The 19606-nt window shown below is 42.1% G+C and overlaps 1 protein-coding gene across 1 annotated transcript in view; it reads right to left on the bottom strand.

Annotated features, from left to right (window-relative positions):
- The window catches only part of CD180 (CD180 molecule), a 46792-nt gene continuing 27186 nt past the window's right edge, over positions 1 to 19606 (bottom strand). The window contains exon 3 of the mRNA XM_072606472.1: positions 1 to 18936. Coding sequence (XP_072462573.1) covers positions 17211 to 18936 — 1726 coding nt within the window. The 3' untranslated portion in view covers positions 1 to 17210. The remainder of the gene's footprint in view (positions 18937 to 19606) is intronic.

Raw genomic sequence — 19606 nt, 5'->3', positions numbered from 1 at the left:
TGAAGTCATGCAAAACAAATTTCTGTATTAGACATCTTGTAAAAAACTAGATAAGAGAAAGCAAAAAAATATATATGTTTCCATCTTCACTCAGAGTTCATCAATTTTTCATCGTGGATCCTTTGGAATTGTCTTAGCTCATTTTCATGAGCTAAGTCATTCACAGCTGATCATTGTTACAATGTTGCTATTTCTGTGTACAATGTTCTCCTGGTTCTGCTCATTTCACTTTGCATCAGTTCATATAAGTCTCCCCAGGCTTTTCTGAAACCATCCCCCTCAGCATTTCTTGTAGTCCAGTGGTATTCCACCACAAGCATATACCACAGCTTGCTCAGCCACTCCCCAGTTGATGGGTATCCGGTCAATTTCCAATTCTTTTCTATCACAAAAAGAGCTGCTATCATATTTTTGTTTGTTTAAGTTCTTTTCCTTTTTCTTTGATCTCTGGGATACAGACCCAATAGTGGTATTATTGGGTCAAACGGTACACAGTTTTATACTTCATAGTTTTATATTTTATAGTCCTTTGGGTATAGTTTCAAATTGTTCTCCAGAATGGTTGGACCAGTTGATAGCTCCAGAGAGTGAATTAGTAAGTGGGCAGTATACATCACAGGCAATATAGATAAACAGGATGTTATTGGTTGAGCTCTGTGTGGTTAAGGACAGATTTAATCTCCAGGATGCCTAAGGAGGAAGCAATGAGAGTGTGATGGAAAGCGCAGTCTAACTGGAGTCAGATCACTCAGGTTAATAACCCAGCTCTGGCACCTGAGTGACCTTGGGGAAGTCACTTAACCTCTGCGACCTTGGGGTTTTTGTTTGTAAAAGGAAGGGGCAGGCTTCAATAACCTCTAGGCTTTCTTCCAGTTCTATGATCAAGGATGAATAATAGGAACATAAGTATGAAGCTGGAAGTGACTGCAGAGGTCCAAGCAAGGACATTGAGGCCCTCAGAGGTAAAATGACTTATCCAAGGTCTTACAGAGACAGGATTTGAATGGTTGAAAATCCAGAATGTTTTCTACTTCCCCATCTACTGTATGGCTAGGAACTCTACTGTTACCATTGAAGGTGGCCCTAAGACCACTCTAAGATGGAATGAGTGATTAATGTAAGTGAGCATCTGGAAGACTGGGGAATGGATGGGACTCACTCCCTTGACAAGACACACAGTGGGTGGAGATATAATACACACCAAATGCCAATTTAGATCACAAAGCCTTCAGTTGTGTCCCTGTGACCTTGACCTTGCAAAGGTGGGAAAGCTAAGGATGAGTCCTTTTCTGTCAAACACAGAAAACTCCATTTAAAGGATGGGGATGGATCTCTAACTTACTCTGCCCACAGATGAAGGAGTGCTTCACACATGCTTCTAAACCTAGCATGTAAAGTATTATTTAAGAATTTCAGTTTTCAATTTAAACCTTTAAGATGCAGCTCAAGCATCATCTTCTGCATGAAGCTCTTCCTGATCCCATCAACTGCTAGTGCCCTGTTTCCTAAACTACTCTGCGTACATGTGTATGTGTGTATGTATGCAAGTATGTATGTATTCCCTTTATGCTATAAATACATATTTGTTTGTATCCATCTCCCTCATTTGACTATACATTCCTAGGATGCAAGACTGCTCATCCACCTTTGATATATTACTGGCACTGCACTCACCTGGGGCTCCAAGAAGCTCTAGCATGCACAGTGACCACACTGTGGTAAAACCGTCTCAGCAGATGGGCTAAACCAGGGTGAGGGTAACAGACAGACCTCAAACTCTTCCATGAGTTAGGGGGATGTCTGCCTCAAGCACATGAAGATTTCCCCCAGCTGAATGGGTAGATGAGAACAATTTATTCCAACAGCCATAAAGGCGGCTGAAGCCAGCATTGTGGAATGCTTAGAGTTTGGTAAGACACAGAAGACACCAAGGTCATCTGCTGCATCCTGGGCCATTCCTAGCCATCTTAACTTTTGTCCTGCCACTGGACTTTGATGACTCTGCAAGAGAGAGTGAGGCTGACGGCCGTGCAATTCTGCCTCTTAAATCCAGTTCACACACAAGCCAAGACATCATCGTGATGTCAACGACCCTCTTCTAACACAAAGAGCAGACAACAATAATGTTCCATACAAGTAGGGATTTCATTCTTTGTCCTTGCATCTCCAGTACCTAGCACAGTGCCAGACGCATAGTAGGCACTTCATAAGCACTTGTTGATTAAGAATTAGGAAAAACGTTCCATCAAACCCTTCACTAGAATGGAAACTTTAAGTCATCTTAGCTGATTCTTTCTTGCCTTCTGGGAGATTTCCCCTCAATCAGTGAGAATAGGTAAGGTCCTTAAAATACACTGAATTATTTATGGATCATCTGCCCTACTGTAAAATCCTAGTACTACTATCACTCCCACAATGACGAGGACTTTCTTATTGCCACCTCACCCAAATCTCCCGGGCTAAGATGTGTGGATTTTTCATTTATCTCTTGGTATGCAGTGAGAGACGGAGGACAACAGCATCTCCCTATTTCTCACCTTTCCTCCTATTACTTAGCCAATGAAAAGAAAGAATTTGAAAAGATCCTTCTTTTGTGTTTTGGCAACCAAGAAAATTTGAAAGGAAACTTACTAGAGAGTCGTGCAAAGCTATTTTTCATTTTAAAATGTGAAGACTTCCAAAGAAAAATGCACTCATTTGCTATTGAGTTATTAGTGATAAATGGAGGTCTTGGGATGAGCATCACTGGCTCCCTGACTCCTGGGTGCTGCCATCCATTCCCCAGGTCTCCTTGGATGGAGGCTGGCCAGCTTTAATGGACCACTGTGCTGTCTGCTCAACCACGCTAAGAAATGCAAGGTCAGCTCACAGAGCTCTGGCATACAATAATAACACATTTTTATAGGAGTAGCTTGTCAGGGCCAACCACAACATGTGATACATAAAACCAATAAACACACCAAGTATACAGATTCCAGCCTCATAATCAAGATAAAGCAATAAAATTGACAGCAGCCATCAAAACACTCCCATTCTGACTTTGCACTGGAATTTACTGTTGCTTAAAACAGAGCAGCTGTCATAAAATATTAGATTAAAGTTGTGGAGTTGCATACATACCGTGGGTCGGGTACTTGCATGATAAATCAAATCAAGGCAGAGAATTAGAGACTTTTCCAAACTTGGAACATTTTGACAGAAGCAAGATATTAAATCATGCACACAAATATTGTGTGTCATAGTTATGTAGAGACTATGCAGTCCTTTAAAGTTTCATTTGGAAAACTATACATGTACATGTATCATGTATATTACATATATAATATGTTATAGCAATATAATATATGTGTATGTGTGTGCATTGTGTGTATGTATGCTTTTATATAATAATGTTACATATAATATATGTATAGGTATGTACACTTTTATATACCATTACATATTATAGTTATATATATGTGTATTGTATATACACTTTTATATATGATAATATGTTATAGTTCATTTATATATATACATACTATATACATGTGTGTGTATGCTTTTCCAAATTAAATTTATAAAGAAGATTATTAAATGATGAAAAGCTTTTGAACTACATGAATGGAGGGTCATAAGCACACCAATGGGATCACAGATATTGGAAATAAGTAAATGTAAAATATCAGAGTGGACCAATGAGTCTTGGCAGCATGAACGACTCTTTCTAGTTTTAACTTCAATAAGTCCAGTGGACCTATGGTCTCTTTGATACGAGTATTCCTTCCCTGAGCTAACACACACCTTATCTATGCCCTCCCATTCTGTGAACTTTTCCTGAGTCTCTTCTGTAGATTTATTCTCCACAGTGAGAGTCAAAGTTCTTCCCCTTGGGCTCCAGCACCTGTTTCCATCATGCCTGCCAATGGAGCACCTGGGCACTGTGTCTGTCATCCCTCTTTTTTGCCACATGACAGAGACACCTCCTTTTCCTGCCATACATTACCTAGGTGATATCTTGACGCCCTTCTTGCACACAGGTCATCGCTTAGCTTTCTCACACCTCCCGTGCATTCCTTGATGGCCTTTTGAGTCATGTTTAATTTGGATTTCTCAAAGATTGTAGTGTTTCAAGTTTCATAACCATACAGCATCACCACCAAAGTGATTGTTTGGAAAAGATAAATCTTTGCTTCTTGTTTGGTATTGCTACAAACATGGTGGAGCGGATAGAGTGATGGAACTGAAGTCAGGAGGACCTAAATTCAGTCTGGTCTCAGACACTCACTAGCTGTGTGATCCTGGGCTAGTCATCTACATCTCTTGTCCTCAATTTTCTTAACCACAAAATGGAACTCATAATAGCACCAAGATCGCAGGGTTTTTTGTGACAATCAAATGAGATTATATGTGTAAAAAGTGCTAAGAACCGTGCCTGGCATGTGGTAGATGCTATATAAATACTTATCCCCTTCCTTTTTTATCCCCAAGACAGTTATTGTATTATCAAAAGGGGCATGCTACCTGCCGATAAAAAGGACAATGGCTAACCTCAGATTTATGCCAAAGACCCTGAACAGGACAGCTCCCCTTTTCATAGATTCTATACAAAAAAGAGAACAAAGTATGTGACATCATGGGGCTGAGGGCAACATCATTGGTTACATTAAGGAAGGAAGCATATGCACATGTGGGATCAGGCCTAACTCTGTTTCTAAGGAATGCTTTCTGTAAATTGATGGTTCCTAGTTGTAATCCTACACCAGTGGGAGGGAGCCAGCCTCCCTTTTCTTTACAAACTCAGTACAATCCTCTTTCCCCTCATGTGTTAGTATTCAAGTCTGGGCCCAGACTTATTGTCCAGTGGTAGAGCTAGTCCCAAATGTGTATACTGCTGTACAAATTCAGTGCATTGGCTATCTATATATGATGTAGTCTGAGCCAGAAGAATTGCACCTATTTTGTTTTTCCTATATGGATTTCAAATCTATTATCTTTTTGAATGATCATGGACTTCACCAAAAAAGTTCTGCAGCTTTCTAAGGGTTGACGCAGCCAATACAATGTCTTCTACCAACAGGAGCACCTAGGGACCCTCACTATATCTTCGAAATCCCTCTTCCCATTAGAAAACTCCCCAGGACATTGTCCATAAAAGGGGCAATTATCTTTAAGGTGTATCTCTCTGTTGTATACTTCCCTCCACTTTGTTCATCAGAGGGTCATTGGTCAGGTCTAAACTACAATTTAAATCCGTACCAGCCTGAAAACATCCTGAGGGTAGCACAGCAAGTTAGGACTACTTGGTTTACTTAGTACTAGAAAATCTTTTTGTGCTTGATTAGAGGAGAGGAGTCAAGGGGAAAAGAGAGTTTATATAGGAAGTACAGTGCTATTCTCAAGCAACAGAGACACAATTATTCTTGTTCAGTCATCTCCAACTTTCTGTGACCCCATTTGAGGTTTTCTTGCAAATATACTGGAGTGGTTTGCCATTTCCTTCTCTAGCTTATTTTACAGATGAGGAAACTGAGGCAAGTAAAGTTCAGTGACTTGCCCAGGGTCACACAGCTAACAAGTGTCTGAAGCCAGATTTGAACTCAGGAAGATGAATCTTTCTGATTCTAGGTTTAGCTTCCTATCCACTGTGCCACCTAGCTGTCCAACACAATCATACCTTCCTTAATCTAACTACGAGATTGATTAAAAACATGCAAGTTGTCATGTGGCACACTAGAAACAAGGTTACAAGGACACTTGGAATTTTGTCTCATTTCCAGACCAAGTTTCCTCTTTGGTTCTGGAGAATCAAGCTGCCCATGTATGGACATCTGAAGAAACTGGCTCTATAGATCAAGAGTTCTTAATCTGGGGTCTATCAAATTAAAAAAAAATGATAATTCTATTGAAATATAATTGGTTTCCCTTGAGATACTGTGTATTTTGTTTTGATGCATTTTAAAACATTGTTTAAAAGAAGCCAATAGGTATTACTCAGCTTTCCAAGGAGTTCACAACACAAAAAGTTTAAGAAATCCTGCTCTTCCTATCAATTCCCAATGGCATAAGTATGTTAGAGTCCATGGGATTTTATGCTGAGGTAGACAGGTGGATAAATAGGTAGACAGGCAGACAGCTAGGTAATGCAGTGAATAGAGCATAGTCCTGGAGTCAAAAGAATCTGAGTTCAAATCTGGCTTCAGTTACTTACTAGCTGTGTGACCCTGAGCAAGTCACTTAACCTTATTTGTCTCAGTTTCCTCATCTGTAAAATGAACTAGAGAAGGAAATGGCAAACCACTCCAGTAGCTCTGTCAATAAAACTTCAGTTGGGGTCATGAAGAACTGGACACAACTGAGCAAAGACAAAAGAATCTGCAACCTTTAACAAACACACTAATCTGGTGTGAGTAAACCTCAGGTACCTTTGAATAAACCAATGTGAATAAATCAGAAGGGGACAAGCAGTGTCTGTAGAATTCCTGCATTCATGAATTTGTTAGGCATTCTAGATGTTTCCTTCTACATATCCTCTCCCTCTTTCCTGTGGAAGAAGCCCAGTTTAACCAGCTTATGTTGCAGGAAACTGGAGAGAAAGAAGCAAGAGTGGCCTGCCATTCCTAAAAATTCATGAAACTTCCCTGGCCCCCTTTGTGTCCGGTGTCACATATTATAGTTATTTTTGTATGTCTCATATTCCCTATTAGATTTTGAGCTATGAAAAGGCTTGTCTTCTACAAGGTGCTCAGCACGGAATAAGCAATTAATTTTTGTTGGAGCTGAAGCCTTACAAGAACTTAGGGTAGGGTGGTCCTAGGAAGTCCAGACCAGAAGCTGTGCCAGAAAAGACGCCGTGCTGCCACATACCATTAAGTCAGGCAGAGCAGCTGGCTGACAAGGCCAGAAGAGGCAGAAAGTAGTGTAGATCTAGACAGGCAGCAGTCCAAATTAAAGGAAGAACAGACAGGTACTGCAGGTCTAGCTAGGCAGGCAAGAGCCATAGCCCAGGAGGATAAGGCAGCAGGACTTTTTAAAAAAATATAAAGAAACTGGATCAGAGACTAGAGAACAAAGGTGAAGGACCCAGACAAAAGGTCTGGACTACAATGGTTTCCAAGTAACAGGCCTGGAAAAATGAAGCTGAATAGCAAGCTGAAAGGTTGCTGGGAGAAGGGTTCATTTTGTGTTTCCCAGTCAGGGCAAGGACTGATCTCTGAAAATGTAGATGGGCTCGACCTCCCCAAGAGTCCAGATATGAGGTCTCAGGGAGCACAGAGAGGGGCATTATCCATTTGCATCCATCCACAAAAGTAGAATTTGCCCTTTGCCAAAAGTAACAAAGCCTTCCTTATGGGCATTAACTAAGCCTTTGTTAACATCAAGGAAAAAAGAGGGCAGGAAAGCCAGGGCTAAACTTCCCAATTCCTGCTTTCTGCTCTTTACTTCTTCTGGGTAAGCTATAACTGCACAGGATTAAATGGGGCCTTCCTTGTTGGTCAACTCAATACTTCATAAAAACATAGAATTTGCCTGAAGAATTCAAAATGATAGCCATTGTTAATATAGTGCTTCAAGGTTTGCAAAATGCTTGCAAACATCTCCTTTGGTACTTTCAATCCTATGAGACAGAAGTATGTGTCTAGACAGGCAGGGGTCCAAATTAAAGGAAAAATAGACAAGGGCTGAAGGTCTATCTAGGCATGCAAGGGCCACAGCCTATGAGGTTAAGGCTGCAGGAACTGAAAAGAAAAAAATTGACATGTGGTGAAACTGAGTTGGAAAAGGTTAGTGACTTGCCCAGGGTCACACAACTAGTAAAAGTCTGAGGCAGGATTCACATTTTGGGCTTCCTGATTCCAAGTCCAGGGCTCTGCCCACAGTACACCTAACTGTCTCAGGTGAAACATGCTGTGCCTGATCTTTAATAACAGTGAATAGCTAGCATTTGAATAGCATTTTAAGGTCTGTAGAGTACTGTCTCATTCTCACAGCAGCACCGAGGTGAGGGTTGTTATTATTCTTATTTTACATATGAGGAAACTAAGGCACGAAGAGGCTAATTGACTGGCTCAAGATTCAGACTGTCAGTAGCTGAGGTCAAATTTGAACCCTAGTCTAGAGGGTGCATTTAGTGTGCACGGCCTGAAATCAGGAAGACTCATCTTCCTGAGTTGAAATCTGGTGTCAGATTCTTACCAGCTGTGTGACCCTGGGCAAGTCATTTAGCCCTGTTTGCCACAGGTTCCTCATCTCTAAAATGAGCTGGAGAAGGAAATGGTACACCACTCCAGTATCTTTGCCAAGAAAACTCCAAATAGAGTCATGAAGAGTTGGACACAACTAAGCAACATCTTTTTGACTCTAGGTTCAAAAAAATGTAAGATCTCTAGATCAACTAAATATTAACCTGAAGCTTATTTTGTAGAAACATAATCAGCACCAAGGGTATTTTCTAAACATCAAGGACCTAAAGGGAAAATTCAGTCAAGTAGCAGTTATTAAGTGCCTACTATGTGCAAGGCATTCTACCGGGCTCCGGGAATCCAGATTGTTGTGTTCATCCTTTGTTTTCGAAGAGGACCATGACATCAGAGAAATGAGGACATGACTTGCTTTTAACTTTGTTTTGTGTGAGGGAGGGCTGTGCAAGGTCACCAGCCTCACTTTCTCCCCTGAACCATCTGGGTCCAGTGACCAGATATTCATCAAGATGACTGGAGATGGCCCAGGATGCGCTGGGAGACCTTGGCCTTTTAGGCTAAGGCCTTTTCAAGTACTCACTTAAAGTGAAGTAATGTCCATTCAGTGAAGAGGCCACTTTAAAAAGAAGTCAAGGAATTGGCTTCTTTAATAGAAAAGAAAAAAAAACAACTTAAATCAAACTGGGAGGGGCAGAAGCCTCAGGGTTGTTATTTCAAAGAGAAGCAGCCATTGAGTGAAGGTTGGGCAGGGACCCTTTCTTGTTCAGTCCATGGGCTTCAGAGTGCATGGAGTCTAAGGTTTTAGGGGAGACAACTTTTAAAAAGAAGAAAGAGAAGAAAGGAGATGAAGAATGACAATTTATGCTCTTAAAAATCTGAACTTACACTTAATCAGGGAAAATTGAACTTAATTTGCTTTAGTCTTAGAGTATCTGTAGCCATGTATGAAGGTATTGTATTTGAAGCCATGTTTGCGTTTACTCCTCACCTTCACCAGACTCTGAGGTGACCCTGGGTCTTAGCGAGTAACTAAGTCAAGCTTGGTCAAAGCCTACCAAGGTGGAAAGGTTTCTATTATAGGCCTAGTGAACTGTCGTCCAAGGACCAGTCAGCACCCAAGATGATCAAAATCACTCTTTTGAAGTACTCAAGAACCTAGGAGTATTGATAGAAACCAGTATTCATCTGGTGTCATACCTCCAAAGGTGGAGAGGCATTGCCTGGAACCTTGGGGCTCTCAAGACTGTGAGAATCTCTAATGTGAGAAGCTTCATAAGTGAAGGAGAAAGTTTAAAGTGCAAAGGGACCTGATGCTAAAGTCATAAGTGAAAATTAGTCTTTATGGCATTCATTTGAAGAGCTGTGCCACCAACTCTCATTAAATCAATGAAAACCTTCAGTTCTTTAGAACTAAGGGCTTTTCTCTTCCCCCAGCAAAGGTTAGGGAACTGAACCAGGACTCCCTGCCACGCAAGTTTGAGGAATATTGTCTGGTGAGTCTGGCTGAGGCTGTAATCTGGACAGCAGTGCACATGCTGGCTCTCTGTTCCTGCCTGGGAATGAAGAATACAGGAGCTGCATCGGCCAGGATAGCACCAGTACAGACAGAGCCTCTGTATTCTTTCTCAATGTGCCTTCTCAGGCTGTGGATCGGTTGTTATAATTCAAAGCTACAGTTACATAATCAAAAGGGGAGTCCTTCCCTTCCAGTCCTCTGCCCTCTTCAAGCAAAACTTTCCACTTTATTTCCAGAATTTAAGTCCCTTCAGAAACACAGAAAGGGACAAATAATAAAAAAGGACAGGATGGAATCCATCATGGAGCTTCCTTTCTGGAAGTGAATGAACAAGGGTTTCCTAACCTTTCCAGTGTTCCACCTATTGCCTCAAGATGTTTTTCCAAGTCAGTAATGTCATGGAGAAGGAGGGCCAAGTGGTTAACCCTGCTTTGGAAAGTGCTTCTGAAATCAGATTGAAATGAAATGACAAATGAGATACTCATAATTCCAAAGTTGGACACAAATACCTGTGAAGAAGGCCCTAAAATAATGAATAGATAGTGGTCTTGCTTCCCTGACCCCAACCATCAAACACACCCCTAGCAACCAAACCGATTATATCGGTTGGTGCTCCGCATTGGCAAAGGTCAGAAGTGCCAACAAGTACTCTTTAAGTACTCCTTTATGTGTCAGGCACTGCTGGAGATATAGAGAAGAAATTTTGAAAATAGTTCCTCAAGGAACTTACATTCTTGCAGGGGGAAAATATGTGCCCTATATTGTGCAAATACAAAAAATGTATAAAGTATTGAGGGGAGAAGAGGGGGACTACCAGCAGGAGGATCAGGAATGGTTTCTTATAGCTGCTAGCACTTGAATTGAACCTTGAAGGATTCCAAGAGGCTTATGTGAGGAGTACGTTCCAGAAATGTAGGGCAGACAGCTTGTGAAAAGGCAAAGAAGAGGGAAATGGGATGTTCAAGGCATGATAAGTAGACCTAATTGGCTTGAATATCCAACAGGTAAGTAGTATTCAATTATTCTGGAAAAGATCATCTTAGTCCCCTGGAAAGTCCAAGGTCATTCACTATATCCTGGGCCATCACCTATCATCTTGACTTTTGTCTTGCCGCTGGACTTAGATAACTCTAGAGGAGAGAGTGAGGCTGACAACTCAGTACAACTCTGCCTCATTTAAATTCAAGTCATGCTGAGGTCAAGACTTCACCAGTGATATCACTGGTCCTCTGTGGAGAATGAAAGATGAACAACAACCTTTGTCCCTCTGCCCCCAGGTGTCATGCACATCCCAGTTCTGTCTTTTCCCTGTATCTTTCATGGCTCGTAGTTCAGTTAATTTCACCTAGGGCAATCTCTTGTGACATCAAGGATCCCAGTATACAGAGGAAGGCTGCTATCACAAGTTCTTAGATCTGCTTTTCTAAAAAGAAAGGCAACTTTTGAGGGGTCAACAATCACTTTAATCAAGCACATATATGTCATGTACTTAGTTCAGGAAAAAAAATCAGCACCCTGAACTTCAGAGAAAATACAGAGAAATACAGATCAACAGACAGGGCTTCCAGCTGCCTGACATAAGCAACACATACATCATACATCAACAGACAGATCCAGCCATCTGACCATATACGCACATAGTTACCAGAGAGAGAAGCACCAGCATCTGGGTTTTCAAAGCCTGAGGGGGCTCCTTAGTGGCTGCCCAGAGTCTCATGTGGATAAACAAACATTCCAAAGAGTAAGCTCCAAAGTAAAACCTCACCAAACATCACGACCCTAAACAACCAGTGCCTCATTAGAATATTAACAAAAAGTGTAGGCCTTCCTACAAATCTTCCCTAATCAAACTCCCCTTAATGGGCAGGCCCATTAATGAGTGGGGAAGATCTTCTTATTAAGTAGCAAAATGATATTAACAATAAACAAAAATGCATTACCAACACATCTCTTTTCTTTAGTGTATGTACACACACACACACACACACACACATCTCCTTCCTCTGTTTTCTGATTTTTGCTGAATTAGTTACTTTGGGAAAAGCCTTTCCTCCCTCTCTCTGCCTCTCTTCTTTCTGTTTAACCTTAATCATGGCCAAGAAGCCTAAAAAAACAGCTAGCAGTACCCCCGAGTAATGGAAAATGAATGCCATAAATTTGAAGACAAAACTAAACAAAGGGGGAAAACAGTGAGGTCCATCTCTAAACCCTGGAAAGTGCTCAAAGATCCTCCTTAGCATATCTCTCTTAGACCCTCCTTCCGTCTGCCTTTTTATTCTCTGTAAACATTCTCACCCTGTAGCACTAAAGATAAACAAACTTTTAATCAACTGTATTTTTTAAAATTATTTTTGCTTTATTTAATAACTCATATTGCAGCAATATTGGTTGGGGGCTATATTCATTGTAAATGTCTTTTGACTTGAAAAATATAAGGAACTGTAACTCATTCCTTTAGGGATTGAAGAGGTCTCAGTGAGACGGCTTAAAAATCTAATAATAATATTATTTCTATCAGAAAGCATGTTGCTGGTGCCAAATGTGGCCTGTGATAACTTAAGGGCTACCTGCACCTGTAGAGCTAGAACTTCGGGTGGGAGGAAATGGTCCTAGTTAGGTCTGAAGTCATTAAAGAAACACGGTTGGAATCTTAATCTTCTGTGGGCATTTCACACTCTGTAGGATCAGGTCCTCCTAAGGGTCTGAATAGAATAGTGGAACCTCTTAGATAACAAGTTCATATCTGAGACTTTTCTTTTTCGTAGGATCATTGATTGAGAGCTGGAAGGGACCTCAGACATTTAGTCTCACTCTTTCAATTTATTGAAAGGGAAGCTGGGAGAAGAAACATGATTTATCCAGTTGGGGTCATACAGGTGTAAGTGACAGAGCTGGCTTTTGTGAATCCAGACTTTGTTTTCTTCCCATTATTCCAGAGCAGCCCTTCTTTCAGTTAGCTATGCTTTTCTAATTTAAAAGAAGCATTAAAGGTTGTGGTCCTGCTTTAGTGATTGTGTGGAAGATGAATTGGAAAGGGGAGAGACTGGAGGCAGGGAGACTGATTTTAAGGCTTTCTCAGCAGTTCAGCTTGAGAGGTGACCAGGAGCTGAACTGGGCAGGACAGTGTTGTGATGAGATAGAAGTGAGTGGATGCCAGAAATATCGAGGATGTAGAATCCACAAGACTTCACAATTGGTTAGATATGGTGGCTGAAAGAGAAGACTAGAGGCTGACTTCCTGGTTATAAACCTTGGCCACCAGGAAAATGATGGCATGCCTGACAGAAATTAGGAAGCCAGGAAGAGGGGTGGGTTTAGAGGAGGAAATAACAAATTTTGTATGGGGCACGTTGTGTCTGAAGCGCTTCTGAGATGTTTAAGTAGGGATATCAGGTAGGCTGCTGAGACTTGGGATTGGGGCCAGCGGATGTGCAGATTGATTTGCATCAAATTAATAGCTGAATTTATAGGAATTGATGACAACCACATAGAGACAAGACAGCCCAGGTCAGAGCTCTAGGATACACTCAACAAGCATGGAGGGGGACATGGGTGATGATTCGGCAAAAGAGACAATTTCAATAAGTAGAAAGAGCCATGACCAAAAACTGTCATAAAAATCCAGGGAGGACAGAATTTACAAGAGATGATAACAAATCGAGCTTTTCTTTTATCATGAAGGCAATAGGGAAGAACTCTGAAAGCTTTTGAGCAGGGGAGGGACCTAGTGAGACCTTTCTGATTGGGCACAGATTGTCTTAGTGTCTGTGTGAAGGATGGATTGGTGAGAGGAGAGAAGCAAGGAAGCCAGTTGGAAAGCTATCACTATGGTCCAGTTGAGTGATGATACAGTGCTTTGATCATAATGGGTCCTTGATAAATGTTTCTTGCATTGTTGAAGGTGATAAGAGCCTGAACTAGGGTGGTGGTTCTGGCACCAGAGAGAAGGGAGAAGATAGAAAAGATGTAGTGAAGGTAAAATTGACTAGAGACTGGGTATGGGGAAAGTGTAGATAAGGAAAGCTGAGTCTGAGGGTTCAAGCATGGAAGGATGAAAGGATGGTGAAGGTAAAAGGAGAGGCAGGTTTGGTTGAGATTGGAAGAAATTTCAGGAGGAGAGAGAGATAAGTTCAGTTTTGGACATGTTTCATTTAAGGTGCTCCGGGGGCCAGCCAAGTGGATATACTTAACAGGCAATTGGAGATAAGGGCCTATGTTTCAGAGGAGAGACTGGTCCAGTATATACAAATATTGGAATCAGTGCAGAGGCGATCATGGAACCTATGTTTGTGGATGAGATCAGCACAATAGAAAGGACTGGGACAGACCATGAGAGGAACACTGATGGTTAAGGCCTGGGGTAGGAGTTAGGGGAGGAAAGGGAAGAAGATGGAAAAACAGAAAGGACAGAGGTGTGCTCCAAGAGACAGAAGAAGAATCAAGAGAGTATCGTGGAAGGAGGATAAGGGGAAGGATGGTCATTAGTGCCAAAAAACTGCAGAGAGGTCAAGGAAGAGGAGAGCTGACCACTGAATTTAGCAGTTAAATTGTTGTTAGTAACCTTGGAGTAGATTCAGTAGAGGAGTGGGATTACAAGGGCTTTAGGCATAAATGAGTAGTGACATAGGTTGGCCCTGGTGGGGAGGGGGTAGCTCTGCCTTTATTTTCTGTGTCTTTTAAAGATTTTTAAAATTATATCCTTGGATTCTATTAAATCTCTTTTCCTTGGGGAGGGATGGGAAGGTTCAGGGAGGAAGAGAAGGACAACACATCAATCTGACCCCCTGATTGTTAAGGGCTAAGCAAACTGTTCAACCAGGGAAAGATGCTCATTGTTCACTGGCCCCAAGGTATCTGTTATCTCGTCTCTATTAATGAGGCCTGAAGCTGAGTGAAGTGAGAGACTAGGGAAGGCCTGAGTTTGGACAGGGGAAAGTGGGCTGTGCTGAAGGAGGAGATCCTTGCAGCCTTGCTCAATGATCCTTGATCACATGACCTCTGAGGGGGTGGGGACCCAGATGCCAATCTAATTGAATAGGTAGATAAAGAAAAGGACAGAGCTGGCCATTAAATTTGGCGAGCAGTTTTGAATATGCTTGAGGTCCATCAACGTGGCCTAAAGAATGAGTCAGTTTGTCGTAGGGTGGATGCCTTACTTTTTGGACGAGTATTTTTGAAGCTGACGTTTCTATTTCTTTTGTTTTTCAAAGTGTTTTCAGATTTTTTTTCCTGGATTATGATCTTCCTGTATCTTTGGGTTGGTTTGGGTTTTAGGTTTGGTTATATTTGTTTGTTTGTTTCTGATGCGATAATTTTTAAAATTAAAAAAACAACAGCAAAAAGAATGAGTCAAAGAGAGAGACAGAAACTGAGGTCATTGAGATTCCCAGGAGGGGAGAGAGAGCTGCCTACAAGTTCACTAAGGCTTGAAGGCTCCTTGGAGGTCAGTTAGGGAAAGTTAGGTCAGTTCTGGTCCAAGGAACCAAAGGGCTAGCCCAGGGCTTCCACAGGTCTCTAGCCCAAAAGCATAGGTCCTAGGGAAAACTAGGTAATATGGTGCAGCACAAAGAACACTATATTTGGAGTCAAAGGTCCTGGTTTCAAATTATGCCTCCAACACATTTCTTACATGAAAAAGGAGTTGGATTCTCAGATCTCTTTGAGCTAAAAAAAAAGCTATGATCCTATTATCGTATGAATTTGTCATGGGACCCAAGATCTCTCCAACGGGTTAGGGTTAGTCATTTGTAAATAACTTTTGTAACTTCTCTTGAATACACCCCTTTCTTTCTTTTGACACTGTCACCACCCTGGTATAGGCCTTTATCTCCTCAAGTTTGGACTATTATAATAGCCTCTGGTTAGTCTATTACCAGCCTCAAGTCTCCCCCACTTCCATTCATCCTCCATTCAGACATGAAAGTGATTTTCCTAAAGCACCAGTCTGACCATGTCACCCCCCCTGCTCAATAAACTCCAGGAGCTCCCAATTGCCTCTAGGATCAAATACAAAATCCGATGTTTGGCATTCAATGCCCCTCATAACCTAGACCCCTCCTTTCTTTTCAGTCTCCTTACATACAGCCTTCTTTGATACAGTGACACTGGCCTCCTACCTGTTTCATCAACAGGACTCTCCATCCCTTGGCTCTGGGGATTTTCTCTGGCTTTCCCGATGCCTGCAATGCTCTCCCTCCTCTGCTCTACTTGCTGTACTCCTTAACTTTCTTTAAGTCCCAACTAAAATCCTATCTTCTATAGGAAGCTTTCTACAACTCCCCTTAATTCTAGTGCCCTCCCTGTCATTCCTATTTATCTTGTATATAGCTTGTAATACCTATTTATTTGTTGTCTCCCCCACTGGAGTGTGAACTCCTTGAGGCCAAGGACTGCTTTTGGCCTCTTTTTGTATCCCCAATGCTTAGCACAGTGCCTGGCAGATATAGTTGTTGCTGTGTTTGTCCTTCCTTTTGAAAGAGGACCATGACATCAAGATGATGACTTGATTTGCCATTGACTTTGATTTGAGTGAGGGAGGGCTGTGCAAGGTCACCAGCCTCACTTTCTTCTCCTGAGCCATCTGGGTCCAGTGGCCTGATATTCATCAGTACTGAGAGATGGCCCAGGATGCAATGGAAAACCCTGTCCCTTTCAGGTTAATGTCTTATCATATTCTCACTTTGAGTCCTGGCAGATAGTAGGTACTTCCTGAATGTTTATTAATTGATTGAAAATTGGAAAGCCAATGCAAATCTATCATAGAGAAGATTGGAATTTGAGTCAACATGTGACCCAGGCAGGCCTAGCCTGGCTAATTCTCAAGATAAAACAGACAATGAGTTTCAGTCAGAAAAGAGGGGAGGACCTAAAAAAGGTTGAAAACAATATCCACAGGACGTTTGCAATTGGCCTGAGATTTACTGTCAAAATTAACTTGCTTCCTTTCCCTATTATCTTTTATATATTGCAATACTTCCTGCTGAGTCTCTGTAGCTCTTAATAGTAAAACCAAACCACACAAAACAAAAGAAAAAAACCTTTAAAATGAAAAAGGAGTGTTGTATACTATTTACAGTGGGGAGAGCAAGAGAGCTTGGGAGGAAATACCTACTTCCTTTCCTGCAACCAAGTAATGGAAGAACCTAGGCTCAGAAAGAAGTGGGGGCAATGAGAAACCAGCAGAGGGAACCAAAGAGCCATGTCCTGAGTCTTGCTGGTGGAAGAAGCCTGGGGGCAAGATGGCAGCCTACCAGCCAGCCAGTAGCACTCCATTCTCTCACTCTCATGTTTGGGCAGCTCACCCCATCACCAGCACTCTTGGGCACACAGGGGTGAATTCCTCTTGTGATCTGTGGCACAGCAGCCCTCTGCTACCAAAGAAAAGGGAAAAGAAAGTACTTAATTGCCACTGGACTCAAGAGTCAAACTGAAAAGGCCCGCTGAGAGGAATCAGGAAGTGAATACCCACTTAGGGAGTCAGCCAGCATGCCTGTCTTTGCTGGAAATCTTCAAACCTAAATGTTTTCATATTTTCTCTTTATGTAGGGTCGAGCTAAGACAATGATCATAACGGCAACCATAAGAAGAAATAGCACCAGAAAGGAGATTCCCACAGCTGAGATGGCGCAGGAGAGAGTTACATTGGAGAGCTCCACCCCTCTTAGAGCTGGGGGGTCCCCACATGTGGTCTCTTCAGGGTCTGATATTTTATGCAGATTTTCCCTGTACCATGTCAGAAAGTGAATATTGGAACAAGTACAGTCTAAGGGGTTGTGACTTAAATTAATGATGCTCTGCTGGGAAAAGACAGGTAGAAGACTAGGTGGAATGATACGTATGCTGTTGGCTGCCAGGTTGAGATGAGTTTCGTTGAGATCGCTAAGAGCTGCCAAGCCTGAGCCAGTCAGGTTGTTATGCTGTAGGTCTAGGTACCTCAGTTTGCCAAGACTTCCAAAGGCCTGCTGTTTCAGGGCTGTTAGGCCACAGGATGACAGAATAAGGACCTGTAAGCTGTGCATGGGATGGAGTAGATTGTTCTTTGTGAGGATCCCAGACTGAAAGGGATTTCCACCCAGGTCTAGATACTGAAGGCCTTGCAGACCCACCAGAAGCTGAGAATTGCTGGTTTCCACAAGGCAGTTTGAGAGATTCAGGACTTGGAGGAGATGGAGATTTTGGAAGGGACTCAAGGGATTGTCAGTATGAAGATGTGTAAAGGCTAAATCCAACACCTCCAGCTGAGGGCATTCTCCAAAAGCCTCTCCTTGGAGAGTTTGCGGCTCATTATTACTCAAGTTCAGATGCTGCAGGTGAGCCAGGTTCCTCAGCTGAGCATTGCAGCAGGTTTGTGAGACAACTTTACTGTGACTTAAATCAAGGTGCAGGAGGTTTTTCAGTTTTCCTAAGCAGCCTGTGCCAAAGTCTAGCCTATGTGTGTTGCCTTTAACATAAAGATGAGTCAGGGAGGGGAAGCTGGCAGCGCTGATCTGGCACAAGTCTTCAAATGAGTTTTGATTCAACACTAATTTCTTAAGCTGATTCATTCCTTCAATGCCAGGGGGCAAACTTTTCCGATGAGTATAAGTCAGATCTAGCACTTGGAGTCCAGTAAAGCAGTGGAAGATGGAGGCTGAGTCTGAGAAATAGCGGGACTGAATGTTGAGGGCTTCCACAGACATATTACATAGCCCCTTCAACATGTCTGGGCTTACATCCTGGTCATCTACATCTTGAAAGGATCCAAGCCAAAGAGTCTGAGTGGTAGAATTTTGTAGCCCCTTTAACACAGTGGATACGTCAAAGATCCCTCCAAAGTTCAAGCTTTGGAAGGTAGTGGAGTGGAAAGCCCCATCCTCAATGTCCCGAATGTTATTGCCTTTCAAGTTAAGGCTTAAGTTGGTTGCTTGCTTCAAAGATTCTATATCTTCCTTAGTGATGTGATGTATGGCGTTCAGTTCAAAGTCCAGGACTTTCAGGTTGTGGGCAGAGAACTCTGAGGGTAGTTGGATGGATGAAAGATGATTACTACCAAGACGCAGAGTTTCTAAGTTTTCCAAATTCTGCATTGGAATAAACGTAATACTGGTCATGCCTGTTTGGGTTAAGGTTAGATGCTTCAGGGCCCTAGGACCCTGAAAAGCTGTTTCTGCCACAAATATCAGGGGATTCCCCGTCAGTACAATGGTGCTGAGGTCATCATTGTGTTCAAAAGCATCTTCATGGATCCAGTTAATTTCACACCTTAAAAGGGTGGGAATAGAGAGAACAATCCGTTAGAAGCAAACAAATAAACAAACAAATGGATAGATAGATAACTAGATGATAGACAGAATGACAGACAGATAGACAGAGAGATAGATTAAATAGATACCTGGATGGAAAGATACCTAGATGATAGACACCTAGATAGATAACTAGATGATAGACAGACAGACAGACAGATAGAAAGAAACCTAGATAGATAAATACCTAGATGATAGATACCTAGACAAACAGCAGACAAACAGACAGATAGATAGAGAGGTCAGAGGCACCACCTCTAGAGCTGGAATGGATCTTAGAGATCATTTAACCCAAGCTTCTTATTGTACAAATGAGGAAACTGAGGCCTAGAGACTTTAAATACTTTGCCCAGTGTCACACAGAGAAGTGGCAGAGATGAGATTCAAACCCAGGTTCTGTGACTCCAAGTTCAACCCTTCCACTCTATCATGTTGCCTCCCAGACTAAAACAGTCCCTTACTGAAACCCTCCCCCCACCCTGTCATTGCTCACCATATAAGTGCTGCCCTTCTGGCTGTTCCTAGTGGGAATTCTTCTCAAATGCCCTACCCTTGTGTGGCCTGTATTTGCTGTCCAGAGGAGAGAAAGTGACATAGCTATACAGACAAAAAAGAAACTCGTCAGAGGT

This window comes from Notamacropus eugenii, chromosome 4 (genome assembly GCF_028372415.1).
Source record: "Notamacropus eugenii isolate mMacEug1 chromosome 4, mMacEug1.pri_v2, whole genome shotgun sequence".
In the NCBI taxonomy this organism is placed as follows: Eukaryota; Metazoa; Chordata; class Mammalia; order Diprotodontia; family Macropodidae; genus Notamacropus; species Notamacropus eugenii.
The sequence above is the reverse complement of the archived record's forward strand: the minus strand, read 5'-3'. Positions and strand labels throughout refer to the sequence as shown.